General features: G+C 46.3%; 1 protein-coding gene across 1 annotated transcript in view; it reads right to left on the reverse strand.

The window, feature by feature from the left end:
• Window positions 1–18052, reverse strand: part of LOC125379352 (glutathione hydrolase 1 proenzyme-like) — an 86868-nt gene that overhangs the window by 27456 nt on the left and 41360 nt on the right. Inside the window, exon 2 of the mRNA XM_048395760.1 lies at window positions 14916–15143. Coding sequence (XP_048251717.1) covers window positions 14916–15143 — 228 coding nt within the window. The remainder of the gene's footprint in view (window positions 1–14915; window positions 15144–18052) is intronic.

Consider the following 18052-nt stretch of genomic DNA (forward strand, 5'->3'; position numbering starts at 1 on the left):
TTGTGACGATACACTCTGGGACATGTACGTATTGTGACGGTACGCTCTGGGACGTTTACGTATGGTGACGATACGCTCTAGGACATGTACGTATAGTGGTGATACACTCTAGGACATGTACGTATGGTGATGATACACTCTGGGAGGTGTACGTATGATGATACACTCTGGGACGTGTACGTATGGTGATACACTCTGGGACGTGTACGTATGGTGTTAAACTCTGGGACGCGTACGTATTGTGGCGGTAAACTATGGGACATGTACGTATGGTGATGATACACTCTGGGACGTGTACGTATGGTGATACACTCACGGACGTGTACGTATGGTGATACACTCTGGGATGTGTACGTTTCGTGATGATACACTCTGGGACGTGTACGTATGGTGATGATACACTCTTCGACATGTACTTATAGTGGTGATACACTTTTGGACGTGTACGTATGGTGATACACTTTGGGACGTGTACGTATGGTGATACACTGTAGGACGTATGCGTATGGTGATGATACGGTCTTGGACGTATACATATGGTGATACACTCTGGGACGTGTACGTACGGTGATGATACGCTCTAGGACGTGTACGTATGGTGGTGATACACTTTGGGACGTGTACGTATGGTGATACACGTTGGGACGTGTATGTGTATGGTGATGATACTCTGGGACGTGTACGTATGGTGATACACTCTGGGACGTGTACGTATGGTGATACACTATTGGTCGTGTACCTATGGTGACGATACTCTGTAGGACGTGTACGTACGGTGATCATACACTCTGGGACGTGTACGTATGGTGATACACTCTCGGATATGTGCGTATGGTGATGATACAGTGTATGACGTGTAGGTATGGTGATACACTCTGGGACGTGTGCGTATGGTGAGGATATACTGTAGGACGTGACGTATGGTGGTGATACTCTGTAGGACGTGTACGTATTGTAATGATACACTCTGGGACGTGTACGTATGGTGGCGATACACTCTTGGGCGTGTACGTATGGTGACGATGCACTCTAGGACGTGTACGTATGGTGATGATACACTCTGGGACGTGTACGTATGGTGATGATACACACTAGGACGCGTACGTATGGTGATACACTATGGGACGTGTATGTACCATGATGATACACTCTGGGACATGTACGTACAGTGATTATACGCTCTAGGACGTGTACGTATGGTGACGATACACTCAAGGACGTGTACGTATGGTGAAACACTCTGGGACGTGTACATATGGTGATACGCTCTAGAACGTGTACGTATGGTGAGGATACACTCTTGGACGTGTACGTATGCCGAGGATACACTCATGGACGTGTACGTGTGGTGGGGGTACTCTCTTGGACGTGTACGTATGGTGAGGATACACTCTTGGATGTGTACGTAACAACAGGATACTCTCTTAGACGTGTACGTATGGCGAGGATACTCTCTAGGACATGACCGTATGGCGAGGATACACTCAGGGACGTGTACGTATGGTGGTGATACACTGTAGGAAGAGTACGTATGTTGAGGATACAATCTAGGACATGTACGTATGGTGATACACTCTGGGACGTGTATGTATAGTGGTGATACACTATGGGACGTGTACGTATGGTGATGATACACTGTTGGACGTGTACGTATAGTGATGATACACACTAGGACGTGTACGTGTGGTAATACACTATGGGAGGTGTATGTACCATGATGATACACTCTGTGACATGTACGTACGTAGATTATACGCTCTAGGACGTGTACGTATGGTGACGATACAATCTAGGACGTGTACGTATGGTGAAACACTCTGGGACGTGGACATATGGTGATACGCTCTAGAACGTGTACGTATGGTGAGGATACTCTCTTGGACGTGTACGTATGTCGAGGATACACTCTTGGACGTGTACGTGTGGTGAGGATACTCTCTTGGACGTGTACGTATGGTGAGGATACACTCTTGGACGTGTACGTAACAAGAGGATACTCTCTAGGACATGTACGTATGGTGGTGATACACTGTAGGACGTGTACGTATGGTGATATACTGCGGGACGTGTACGTATGGTGACGATACACCCTGGGACATGTACGTATGGTGACGATACACTCTGGGACATGTACGTATGGTGACGGTACGCTCTGGGACATGTACGTATGATGACGATACACTCTTGGACATGTACGTATGGTGACGAAACACTCTGGGACGTGTACGTATTTTGACGATATACTCTGGGACATGTACGTATTGTGGCGGAAAACTATGGGACATGTACGTATGGCGATGATACACTCTGGTACGTGTACGTATGGGGACGATACACTCATGGACATGTACGTATTGTGACGATTTACTCTTGGACATGTACATATGGTGATGATACACTCTGGGACGTTTACGTATCATGATACACTCTGGGACGTGTACGTATGGTGATCCACTCTCGGATGTGTACGTTGGAAAGTGATACACACTTGGAAGTGTACGTATTGTGACGATACACTCTGGGACGTGTACGTATGGTGGTGATACACTCTCGGACATGTGTGTATGGTGATGATACAATGTAGGACGTGTACGTATGATGACGATACACCCTGGGACATGTATGTATAGTGACGATACACTCTGGGACATGTACGCATTGTGACGGTACACTCTTGGACGTGTACGTATGGTGACTATACGCTCTAGGACATGTACGTATAGTGGTGACTATACGCTCTAGGACATGTACGTATAGTGATGATACACTCTAGGACATGTACGTATGGTGATGATACACTCTGGGTGGTGTACGTATGGTGATACACTCTGGGACGTGTACGTATTGTGACGATATACTCTGGGACATGTACGTATGGTGATGATACACTCTGGGACGTGTACGTATAGTGATGATACACACTAGGACGTGTACGTATGGTGATACACTATGGGACGCGACTGTACCATGATGATACACTCTGAGACATGTACGTACGGTGATTATACGCTCTAGGACGTGTACGTATGGTGACGATACACTCTAGGACGTGTACGTATGGTGAAACACTCTCGGATGTGTACGTTGGAAAGTGATACACACTTGGAAGTGTACGTATTGTGACGATACACTCTGGGACGTGTACGTATGGTGATACGCTCTAGAACGTGTACGTATGGTGAGGATACTCTCTTGGACGTGTACGTATGCCGAGGATACACTCTTGGACGTGTACGTGTGGTGAGGATACTCTCTGGGAGGTGTACGTATGGTGATACACTCTGGGACGTGTACATATTGTGACGATATACTCTGGGACATGTACGTATGGCGATGATACACTCTGGGACGTGTTCGTATCATAATACACTCTGGGACGTGTACGTATGGTGATACACTCTCGGATGTGTACGTTGGAAAGTGATACACACTTGGAAGTGTATGTATTGCGACGATACACTCTGGGACGTGTACGTATGGTGGTGATACACTCTCGGACATGTGTGTATGGTGATGATACAATGTAGGACGTGTACGTATGATGACGATACACCCTGGGACATGTATGTATTGTGACGATACACTCTGGGACATGTACGCATTGTGACGGTACACTCTTGGACGTGTACGTAACAAGAGGATACGCTCTAGGACATGTACGTAAGGTGGTGATACACTGTAGGACGTGTACGTATGGTGATACACTGCGGGACGTGTACGTATGGTGATGATATACTCTAGCACGTGTACGTATGTTGATACACTCTGGGACATGTGCGTACGATGATACATTCTGGGACGTGTACGTATGGTGACGATACACTCTGGGACATGTACGTATGGTGACGATACACTCTGGGACATGTACGTATTGTGACGGTACGCTCTGGGACATGTACTTATGATGACGATACACTCTTGGACATGTACGTATGGTGACGAAAAACTCTGGGACGTGTACGTATTTTGACGATATTCTCTGGGACATGTACGTATTGTGGCGGAAAACTATGGGACATGTACGTATGGCGATGATACACTCTTGGATATGTACGTATTGTGACGATTTACTCTTGGACATGTGCATATGGTGATGATACACTCTAGGACGGTACGTATGGTGAGACACTCTTGGACATGTATGTACTATGATGATACACTATGGGACGCGTACGTATGGTGATGATACACTCTGGGACGTGTACGTATGGTGATGATACACACTAGGACGTGTACGTATGGTGACGATACACTCTCTGACGTGTACGTATGATGATACACTCTGGGACGTGTACATATGGTGATACACTCTAGGACGTGTACGTATGGTGAGGAAACACTCTAGGACGTGTACGTATGGTGAGGATACACTCTTGGACGTGTACGTATAATGAGGATACACTCTTGGATGTGTACGTATGGTGAGGATACAATCTTGGACGTGTACGTATGGTGATACACTCTGGGACGTGTACATATGGTGATACTCTCTAGGACATGTACGTATGCCGAGGATACACTCTTTGACGTGTACGTATGGTGAGGATACGCTCTTGGACGTGTACGTATGGTGAGGATACACTCTTGGACATGTACGTATGGCGAGGATACTCTCTAGGACATGTACGTATGGTGATGATACACTGTAGGACGTGTACGTATGGTGAGGATTCACTCTTGGATATGTACGTTTGGTGATGCACTATGGGACATGTATGTACCATGATGATACACTATGGGACGCGTACGTATGGTGATGATACACTCTGGGACGTGTACGTATGGTGATGATACACACTAGGACGTGTACGTATGGTGATACACTATGGGACGTGTATGTACCATGATGATACACTCTGGGACATGTACGTACGGTGATGATACGCTCTAGGACGTGTACGTATGGTGACGATACACTCTTGGACGTGTACATATGATGATACACTCTGGGACGTGTACATATGGTGATACACTCTAGGACGTGTACGTATGGTGAGGATACACTCTAGGACGTGTACGTATGGTGAGGATACACTCTTGGACGTGTACGTATGATGATACACTCTGGGACGTGTACGTATGGTGATACACTCTAGGACGTGTACGTATGGTGAGGATACACTCTTGGACGTGTACGTATGGTGAGGATACACTCTTGGACGTGTACGTATGGTGACGATACACTCTTGGACGTGTACATATGATGATACACTCTGGGACGTGTACATATGGTGATACACTCTAGGACGTGTACGTATGGTGAGGATACACTCTTGGACGTGTACGTATGGTGAGGATACACTCTTGGACGTGTACGTATGCCGAGGATACATTCTTGGACGTGTACGTATGATGAGGATACATTCTTGGATGTGTACGTATGGTGAGGATTCACTCTTGGATATGTACGTTTGGTGATGCACTATGGGACGAGTATGTAACATGATGGTACACTCTAGGACATGTACGTATGGTTGTACGCTATGGGACGTGTATGTAAAATGATGATACACTCTGGGACGTGTACGTATGGTGATAATACACTCTAGACGTGTACGTATGGCGATACACTCTGGGACGTGTACGTAGGGTGCTGATACGCTCTAGGACGTGTACGTCTGGTGATACACTCTCGGACATGTACGTATGGTGATGATACACTCTGGGACGTGTACGTGTGGTGATACACTCTCGGACGTGTACGTTGGAAAGTGATACACACTTGGATGTGTACGTATTGTGACGATACACTCTGGGACGTGTACGTATGGTGGTGATACACTCCCGGACATGTGTGTATGGTGATGATACAATGTAGGGCGTGTACGTATGATGACGATACACCCTGGGACATGTACGTATTGTGACGATACACTCTGGGACATGTACGTATGGTGATGATACACCCTGGGACATGTACGTATTGTGACGATACACTCTGGGACGTGTACGTATGGTGATGATACACTCTGGGACGTGTACGTTTGGTGATACACTCTCGGACGTATGCATATGGTGATGGTACACTCTTGGACGTGTACGTATGGCGAGGATACTCTCTAGGACATGTACGTACGGTGGTGATACACTGTAGGACGTGTACGTATGGTGACGATATACTCTTGGACATGTACATATTGTGACGGTACACTCTGGGACGTGTACATATTGTGACAATACACTCTGGGACATGTAAGTATGGTGACGATATACTCTGGGAAGTCTACGTATGGTGATACACCCTAGAACGTGTACGTATGGTGATACACTATGGGACGTGTACGTACGGTGATGATATGCTCTATGACGTGTACGTACGGTGATACGCACTGGGAAATGTGCCTATGGTGATACATTCTGGGACGTGTACGTATTGTTACGATACACTCTGGGACATGTACGTATGGTGAGGATACACTCTTGGACGTGTGCGTATGGTGATGATACAATGTAGGGCGTGTACGTATGATGACGATACACCCTGGGACATGGACGTATTGTGACGATACACTCTGGGACGTGTACGTATTGTGACGATACACTCTGGGACATGTACGTATTGTGACGGTACGCTCTGGGACATGTACTTATGATGACGATACACTCTTGGACATGTACGTATGGTGACGAAAAACTCTGGGACGTGTACGTATTTTGACGATATTCTCTGGGACATGTACGTATTGTGGCGGAAAACTATGGGACATGTACGTATGGCGATGATACACTCTTGGATATGTACGTATTGTGACGATTTACTCTTGGACATGTGCATATGGTGATGATACACTCTAGGACGGTACGTATGGTGAGACACTCTTGGACATGTATGTACTATGATGATACACTATGGGACGCGTACGTATGGTGATGATGCACTCTGGGACGTGTACGTATGGTGATGATACACACTAGGACGTGTACGTATGGTGACGATACACTCTCTGACGTGTACGTATGATGATACACTCTGGGACGTGTACATATGGTGATACACTCTAGGACGTGTACGTATGGTGAGGAAACACTCTAGGACGTGTACGTATGGTGAGGATACACTCTTGGACGTGTACGTATAATGAGGATACACTCTTGGATGTGTACGTATGGTGAGGATACAATCTTGGACGTGTACGTATGGTGATACACTCTGGGACGTGTACATATGGTGATACTCTCTAGGACATGTACGTATGCCGAGGATACACTCTTTGACGTGTACGTATGGTGAGGATACGCTCTTGGACGTGTACGTATGGTGAGGATACACTCTTGGACATGTACGTATGGCGAGGATACTCTCTAGGACATGTACGTATGGTGATGATACACTGTAGGACGTGTACGTATGGTGAGGATTCACTCTTGGATATGTACGTTTGGTGATGCACTATGGGACATGTATGTACCATGATGATACACTATGGGACGCGTACGTATGGTGATGATACACTCTGGGACGTGTACGTATGGTGATGATACACACTAGGACGTGTACGTATGGTGATACACTATGGGACGTGTATGTACCATGATGATACACTCTGGGACATGTACGTACGGTGATGATACGCTCTAGGACGTGTACGTATGGTGACGATACACTCTTGGACGTGTACATATGATGATACACTCTGGGACGTGTACATATGGTGATACACTCTAGGACGTGTACGTATGGTGAGGATACACTCTAGGACGTGTACGTATGGTGAGGATACACTCTTGGACGTGTACGTATGATGATACACTCTGGGACGTGTACGTATGGTGATACACTCTAGGACGTGTACGTATGGTGAGGATACACTCTTGGACGTGTACGTATGGTGAGGATACACTCTTGGACGTGTACGTATGGTGACGATACACTCTTGGACGTGTACATATGATGATACACTCTGGGACGTGTACATATGGTGATACACTCTAGGACGTGTACGTATGGTGAGGATACACTCTTGGACGTGTACGTATGGTGAGGATACACTCTTGGACGTGTACGTATGCCGAGGATACATTCTTGGACGTGTACGTATGATGAGGATACATTCTTGGATGTGTACGTATGGTGAGGATTCACTCTTGGATATGTACGTTTGGTGATGCACTATGGGACGAGTATGTAACATGATGGTACACTCTAGGACATGTACGTATGGTTGTACGCTATGGGACGTGTATGTAAAATGATGATACACTCTGGGACGTGTACGTATGGTGATAATACACTCTAGACGTGTACGTATGGCGATACACTCTGGGACGTGTACGTAGGGTGCTGATACGCTCTAGGACGTGTACGTCTGGTGATACACTCTCGGACATGTACGTATGGTGATGATACACTCTGGGACGTGTACGTGTGGTGATACACTCTCGGACGTGTACGTTGGAAAGTGATACACACTTGGATGTGTACGTATTGTGACGATACACTCTGGGACGTGTACGTATGGTGGTGATACACTCCCGGACATGTGTGTATGGTGATGATACAATGTAGGGCGTGTACGTATGATGACGATACACCCTGGGACATGTACGTATTGTGACGATACACTCTGGGACATGTACGTATGGTGATGATACACCCTGGGACATGTACGTATTGTGACGATACACTCTGGGACGTGTACGTATGGTGATGATACACTCTGGGACGTGTACGTTTGGTGATACACTCTCGGACGTATGCATATGGTGATGGTACACTCTTGGACGTGTACGTATGGCGAGGATACTCTCTAGGACATGTACGTACGGTGGTGATACACTGTAGGACGTGTACGTATGGTGACGATATACTCTTGGACATGTACATATTGTGACGGTACACTCTGGGACGTGTACATATTGTGACAATACACTCTGGGACATGTAAGTATGGTGACGATATACTCTGGGAAGTCTACGTATGGTGATACACCCTAGAACGTGTACGTATGGTGATACACTATGGGACGTGTACGTACGGTGATGATATGCTCTATGACGTGTACGTACGGTGATACGCACTGGGAAATGTGCCTATGGTGATACATTCTGGGACGTGTACGTATTGTTACGATACACTCTGGGACATGTACGTATGGTGAGGATACACTCTTGGACGTGTGCGTATGGTGATGATACAATGTAGGGCGTGTACGTATGATGACGATACACCCTGGGACATGGACGTATTGTGACGATACACTCTGGGACGTGTACGTATTGTGACGATACACTCTGGGACATGTACGTATTGTGACGGTACGCTCTGGGACGTTTACGTATGGTGACGATACGCTCTAGGACATGTACGTATAGTGGTGATACACTCTAGGACATGTACGTATGGTGATGATACACTCTGGGAGGTGTACGTATGATGATACACTCTGGGACGTGTACGTATGGTGATACACTCTGGGACGTGTACGTATGGTGTTAAACTCTGGGACGCGTACGTATTGTGGCGGTAAACTATGGGACATGTACGTATGGTGATGATACACTCTGGGACGTGTACGTATGGTGATACACTCACGGACGTGTACGTATGGTGATACACTCTGGGATGTGTACGTTTCGTGATGATACACTCTGGGACGTGTACGTATGGTGATGATACACTCTTCGACATGTACTTATAGTGGTGATACACTTTTGGACGTGTACGTATGGTGATACACTTTGGGACGTGTACGTATGGTGATACACTGTAGGACGTATGCGTATGGTGATGATACGGTCTTGGACGTATACATATGGTGATACACTCTGGGACGTGTACGTACGGTGATGATACGCTCTAGGACGTGTACGTATGGTGGTGATACACTTTGGGACGTGTACGTATGGTGATACACGTTGGGACGTGTATGTGTATGGTGATGATACTCTGGGACGTGTACGTATGGTGATACACTCTGGGACGTGTACGTATGGTGATACACTATTGGTCGTGTACCTATGGTGACGATACTCTGTAGGACGTGTACGTACGGTGATCATACACTCTGGGACGTGTACGTATGGTGATACACTCTCGGATATGTGCGTATGGTGATGATACAGTGTATGACGTGTAGGTATGGTGATACACTCTGGGACGTGTGCGTATGGTGAGGATATACTGTAGGACGTGACGTATGGTGGTGATACTCTGTAGGACGTGTACGTATTGTAATGATACACTCTGGGACGTGTACGTATGGTGGCGATACACTCTTGGGCGTGTACGTATGGTGACGATGCACTCTAGGACGTGTACGTATGGTGATGATACACTCTGGGACGTGTACGTATGGTGATGATACACACTAGGACGCGTACGTATGGTGATACACTATGGGACGTGTATGTACCATGATGATACACTCTGGGACATGTACGTACAGTGATTATACGCTCTAGGACGTGTACGTATGGTGACGATACACTCAAGGACGTGTACGTATGGTGAAACACTCTGGGACGTGTACATATGGTGATACGCTCTAGAACGTGTACGTATGGTGAGGATACACTCTTGGACGTGTACGTATGCCGAGGATACACTCTTGGACGTGTACGTGTGGTGGGGGTACTCTCTTGGACGTGTACGTATGGTGAGGATACACTCTTGGATGTGTACGTAACAACAGGATACTCTCTTAGAGGTGTACGTATGGCGAGGATACTCTCTAGGACATGACCGTATGGCGAGGATACACTCAGGGACGTGTACGTATGGTGGTGATACACTGTAGGAAGAGTACGTATGTTGAGGATACACTCTAGGACATGTACGTATGGTGATACACTCTGGGACGTGTATGTATAGTGGTGATACACTATGGGACGTGTACGTATGGTGATGATACACTGTTGGACGTGTACGTATAGTGATGATACACACTAGGACGTGTACGTGTGGTAATACACTATGGGAGGTGTATGTACCATGATGATACACTCTGTGACATGTACGTACGTAGATTATACGCTCTAGGACGTGTACGTATGGTGACGATACAATCTAGGACGTGTACGTATGGTGAAACACTCTGGGACGTGTACATATGGTGATACGCTCTAGAACGTGTACGTATGGTGAGGATACTCTCTTGGACGTGTACGTATGTCGAGGATACACTCTTGGACGTGTACGTGTGGTGAGGATACTCTCTTGGACGTGTACGTATGGTGAGGATACACTCTTGGACGTGTACGTAACAAGAGGATACTCTCTAGGACATGTACGTATGGTGGTGATACACTGTAGGACGTGTACGTATGGTGATATACTGCGGGACGTGTACGTATGGTGACGATACACCCTGGGACATGTACGTATGGTGACGATACACTCTGGGACATGTACGTATGGTGACGGTACGCTCTGGGACATGTACGTATGATGACGATACACTCTTGGACATGTACGTATGGTGACGAAACACTCTGGGACGTGTACGTATTTTGACGATATACTCTGGGACATGTACGTATTGTGGCGGAAAACTATGGGACATGTACGTATGGCGATGATACACTCTGGTACGTGTACGTATGGGGACGATACACTCATGGACATGTACGTATTGTGACGATTTACTCTTGGACATGTACATATGGTGATGATACACTCTGGGACGTTTACGTATCATGATACACTCTGGGACGTGTACGTATGGTGATCCACTCTCGGATGTGTACGTTGGAAAGTGATACACACTTGGAAGTGTACGTATTGTGACGATACACTCTGGGACGTGTACGTATGGTGGTGATACACTCTCGGACATGTGTGTATGGTGATGATACAATGTAGGACGTGTACGTATGATGACGATACACCCTGGGACATGTATGTATAGTGACGATACACTCTGGGACATGTACGCATTGTGACGGTACACTCTTGGACGTGTACGTATGGTGACTATACGCTCTAGGACATGTACGTATAGTGGTGACTATACGCTCTAGGACATGTATTTATAGTGATGATACACTCTAGGACATGTACGTATGGTGATGATACACTCTGGGTGGTGTACGTATGGTGATACACTCTGGGACGTGTACGTATTGTGACGATATACTCTGGGACATGTACGTATGGTGATGATACACTCTGGGACGTGTACGTATAGTGATGATACACACTAGGACGTGTACGTATGGTGATACACTATGGGACGCGACTGTACCATGATGATACACTCTGAGACATGTACGTACGGTGATTATACGCTCTAGGACGTGTACGTATGGTGACGATACACTCTAGGACGTGTACGTATGGTGAAACACTCTCGGATGTGTACTTTGGAAAGTGATACACACTTGGAAGTGTACGTATTGTGACGATACACTCTGGGACGTGTACGTATGGTGGTGATACACTCTCGGACATGTGTGTATGGTGATGATACAATGTAGGACGTGTACGTATGATGACGATACACCCTGGGACATGTATGTATAGTGACAATACACTCTGGGACATGTACGCATTGTGACGGTAAACTCTTGGACGTGTAAGTATGGTGACTATACGCTCTAGGACATGTACGTATAGTGGTGACTATACGCTCTAGGACATGTATTTATAGTGGTGATACACTCTAGGACATGTACGTATGGTGATGATACACTCTGGGAGGTGTACGTATGGTGATACACTCTGGGACGTGTACGTATTGTGACGATATACTCTGGTACATGTACGTATGGTGATGATACACTCTGGGACGTGTACGTATAGTGATGATACACACTAGGACGTGTACGTATGGTGCTACACTATGGCACGCGATTGTACCATGATGATACACTCTGGGACATGTACGTACGGTGATTATACGCTCTAGGACGTGTACGTATGGTGACGATACACTCTAGGACGTGTACGTATGGTGAAACACTCTGGGACGTGTACATATGGTGATACGCTCTAGAACGTGTACGTATGGTGAGGATACTCTCTTGGACGTGTACGTATGCCGAGGATACACTCTTGGACGTGTACGTGTGGTGAGGATACTCTCTGGGAGGTGTACGTATGGTGATACACTCTGGGACGTGTACATATTGTGACGATATACTCTGGGACATGTACGTATGGCGATGATACACTCTGGGACGTGTTCGTATCATAATACACTCTGGGACGTGTACGTATGGTGATACACTCTCGGATGTGTACGTTGGAAAGTGATACACACTTGGAAGTGTATGTATTGCGACGATACACTCTGGGACGTGTACGTATGGTGGTGATACACTCTCGGACATGTGTGTATGGTGATGATACAATGTAGGACGTGTACGTATGATGACGATACACCCTGGGACATGTATGTATTGTGACGATACACTCTGGGACATGTACGCATTGTGACGGTACACTCTTGGACGTGTACGTAACAAGAGGATACGCTCTAGGACATGTACGTAAGGTGGTGATACACTGTAGGACGTGTACGTATGGTGATACACTGCGGGACGTGTACGTATGGTGATGATATACTCTAGCACGTGTACGTATGTTGATACACTCTGGGACATGTGCGTACGATGATACATTCTGGGACGTGTACGTATGGTGACGATACACTCTGGGACATGTACGTATTGTGACGGTACGCTCTGGGACATGTACGTATGATGACGATACACTCTTGGACATGTACGTATGGTGACGAAAAACTCTGGGACGTGTACGTATTTTGACGATATTCTCTGGGACATGTACGTATTGTGGCGGAAAACTATGGGACATGTACGTATGGCGATGATACACTCTTGGACATGTACGTATTGTGACGATTTACTCTTGGACATGTGCATATGGTGATGATACACTCTGGGACGTGTACGTATCATGATACACTCTGGGACGTGTACGTATGGTGATCCACTCTCGGATGTGTACGTTGGAAAGTGATACACACTTGGAAATGTACGTATTGTGACGATACACTCTGGGACGTGTACGTATGGTGGTGATACACTCTCGGACATGTGTGTATGGTGATGATACAATGTAGGACGTGTACGTATGATGACGATACACCCTGGGACATGTATGTATTGTGACGATACACTCTGGGACATGTACGCATTGTGACGGTACACTCTTGGACGTGTACGTATGGTGACTATACGCTCTAGGACATGTACGTATAGTGGTGACTATACGCTCTAGGACATGTACGTATAGTGGTGATACACTCTAGGACATGTACGTATGGTGATGATACACTCTTGGACGTGTACGTATGGTGATACACTCTGGGAAGTGTACGTATGGTGATACACTCTGGGATGTGTACGTTTGGTGATGACACACCCTGGGACGTGTACGTATGGTGATGATACACTCTTCGACATGTACTTATAGTGGTGATACACTGTAGGACGTATGCGTATGGTGATGATACGCTCCTGGACGTATACATATGGTGACACACTCTGACAAGTGTACGTATGGCGAGGATACTCTCTAGGACATGTTCGTATGGTGGTGATACACTCTGGGACGTGTACGTATGGTGATACACTTTGGGACGTGTGCGTATGGTGACGATACACTGTAGGACGTGTACGTATGGTGATACACTCTGGGACGTGTGCGTATGGTGATGATATACTGTAGGACGTGTACGTATGGTGGTGATACACTGTAGGACGTGTACGTATGGTGATGATACACTCTGGGACGTGTACGTATGGTGGCGATACACTCTTGGGCGTGTACGTATGATGATGATGCACTCTAGGACGTGTACGTATGGTGATGATACACTATAGGACGTGTACGTATGGTGATACACTCTGGGACGTGTACGTATGGTGGTGATACACTCTTGGACGTTTACGTAACGTGATCATACACTATGGGACGTGTACGTATGGTGATGATACACCCAGGGACTTACGTTCCAACTTCGGAGCAGCGCATAGTATCAGAGGCGACAGAGGCAAATCTGAAACTTCCTGTTTTAGATTTCTCTTCTTGTGCCGATGGCGGAGCCGCTGTCGTCATCTCTGCTGATGCAACCGCCGGCTGACGTGCCCTTAGACCGTAGCCAAGACCAAATGCTAGACCGAGAGCTATTAACATCGACCCGGCGAGGATAGCGTATATCAGAGGCCTACGGGCGGATCTGTAACATAACGTATGATGTTAATTATCATACATGTTGCACGGATCGGATGGAAGATCAGGACCAACTACATGTTAGACAGAAGGGATGGACGATCAGGACCAGCTACATGTTAGACAGAAGGGGTGGAGGATCAGGAACAGAAGGGGTGGACATTCAGGAACATATATAGGTTAGACAGAAGGGGTGGACCATCAGGAACATATACATGTTAGACAGAAGGGGTGGACGGTCAGGAACATATATAGGTTAGAAAAAGGGGTGGGCCATCAGGAACATATCCATGTTAGACAGAAGGGATGGACCATAAGGTCCAGCTACATGTTAGACAGAAGGGGCGGACCATCAGGAACATATTTATGTTAGACAGAAGGGATGGACGATCAGGAACATATATATGTTAGACAGAAGGGATGGACGATCAGGACCAGCTACATGTTAGACAGAAGGGGTGGACGATCAGGAACATATATATGTTAGAGCGAAGGGGTGGACCATCAGGAACATATTCATGTTAGACAGAAGGGGTGGACGATCAGGAACATATATATGTTAGACAGAAGGGATGGACCATCAGGACCAGCTATATCTCAGACAGAAGGGATGGACAATTAGGAACCTATATATGTTAGACAAAAGAGATGGACGATCAGGAACATATATATGTTAGACAGAAGGGGTGGACGATCAGGAAGATGTATATGTTAGACAGAAGGGGTGGACCATTAGGAACATATATATGTTAGACAGAAAGGGTAGACCATCAGGAACATATATATGTGAGACAGAAGGGGTGGACCATCAGGAACATATATATGTTAGACAGAAGGGGTAGACCATCAGTCACTAGTAAATGTTCAGCAGAATGGTTGGACGATCAGGAACAAGTACATGTAAGTCAGAAAGGGTCGGCGATCAGGAACATATATATCTTAGGCAGAAGGGGTGGACCATCATGATCAGGACCAGCTACATGTTAGACGGAATGGGTGGACGATCAGGACCAGCTACATATAACACAGAAGGGGTGGACCATCAGGAGTAGCTACATGTTACACAGAAGGGGCGGACGGTCATGAACATATATATCTTAGACAGAAGGGATGGACGATCAGGACGAGCTACATGTTAGACAGAAGAGAGGGACGATCAGGACCAGCTACATGTTAGACAGAAGGGGTGGACGGTCAGGAACATATATAGGTTAGAAAAAGGGGTGGGCCATCAGGAACATATCCATGTTAGACAGAAGGGATGGACCATAAGGTCCAGCTACATGTTAGACAGAAGGGGCGGACCATCAGGAACATATTTATGTTAGACAGAAGGGATGGACGATCAGGAACATATATATGTTAGACAGAAGGGATGGACGATCAGGACCAGCTACATGTTAGACAGAAGGGGTGGACGATCAGGAACATATATATGTTAGAGCGAAGGGGTGGACCATCAGGAACATATTCATGTTAGACAGAAGGGGTGGACGATCAGGAACATATATATGTTAGACAGAAGGGATGGACCATCAGGACCAGCTATATCTCAGACAGAAGGGATGGACAATTAGGAACCTATATATGTTAGACAAAAGAGATGGACGATCAGGAACATATATATGTTAGACAGAAGGGGTGGACGATCAGGAAGATGTATATGTTAGACAGAAGGGGTGGACCATTAGGAACATATATATGTTAGACAGAAAGGGTAGACCATCAGGAACATATATATGTGAGACAGAAGGGGTGGACCATCAGGAACATATATATGTTAGACAGAAGGGGTAGACCATCAGTCACTAGTAAATGTTCAGCAGAATGGTTGGACGATCAGGAACAAGTACATGTAAGTCAGAAAGGGTCGGCGATCAGGAACATATATATCTTAGGCAGAAGGGGTGGACCATCATGATCAGGACCAGCTACATGTTAGACGGAATGGGTGGACGATCAGGACCAGCTACATATAACACAGAAGGGGTGGACCATCAGGAGTAGCTACATGTTACACAGAAGGGGCGGACGGTCATGAACATATATATCTTAGACAGAAGGGATGGACGATCAGGACGAGCTACATGTTAGACAGAAGAGAGGGACGATCAGGACCAGCTACATGTTAGACAGAAGGGGTGGACGGTCAGGAACATATATAGGTTAGAAAAAGGGGTGGGCCATCAGGAACATATCCATGTTAGACAGAAGGGATGGACCATAAGGTCCAGCTACATGTTAGACAGAAGGGGCGGACCATCAGGAACATATTTATGTTAGACAGAAGGGATGGACGATCAGGAACATATATATGTTAGACAGAAGGGATGGACGATCAGGACCAGCTACATGTTAGACAGAAGGGGTGGACGATCAGGAACATATATATGTTAGAGCGAAGGGGTGGACCATCAGGAACATATTCATGTTAGACAGAAGGGGTGGACGATCAGGAACATATATATGTTAGACAGAAGGGATGGACCATCAGGACCAGCTATATCTCAGACAGAAGGGATGGACAATTAGGAACCTATATATGTTAGACAAAAGAGATGGACGATCAGGAACATATATATGTTAGACAGAAGGGGTGGACGATCAGGAAGATGTATATGTTAGACAGAAGGGGTGGACCATTAGGAACATATATATGTTAGACAGAAAGGGTAGACCATCAGGAACATATATATGTGAGACAGAAGGGGTGGACCATCAGGAACATATATATGTTAGACAGAAGGGGTAGACCATCAGTCACTAGTAAATGTTCAGCAGAATGGTTGGACGATCAGGAACAAGTACATGTAAGTCAGAAAGGGTCGGCGATCAGGAACATATATATCTTAGGCAGAAGGGGTGGACCATCATGATCAGGACCAGCTACATGTTAGACGGAATGGGTGGACGATC

This window comes from Haliotis rufescens, unplaced genomic scaffold (genome assembly GCF_023055435.1).
Source record: "Haliotis rufescens isolate VD_foot unplaced genomic scaffold, xgHalRufe1.0.p SCAF_14, whole genome shotgun sequence".
Taxonomy (NCBI): Eukaryota; Metazoa; Mollusca; class Gastropoda; order Lepetellida; family Haliotidae; genus Haliotis; species Haliotis rufescens.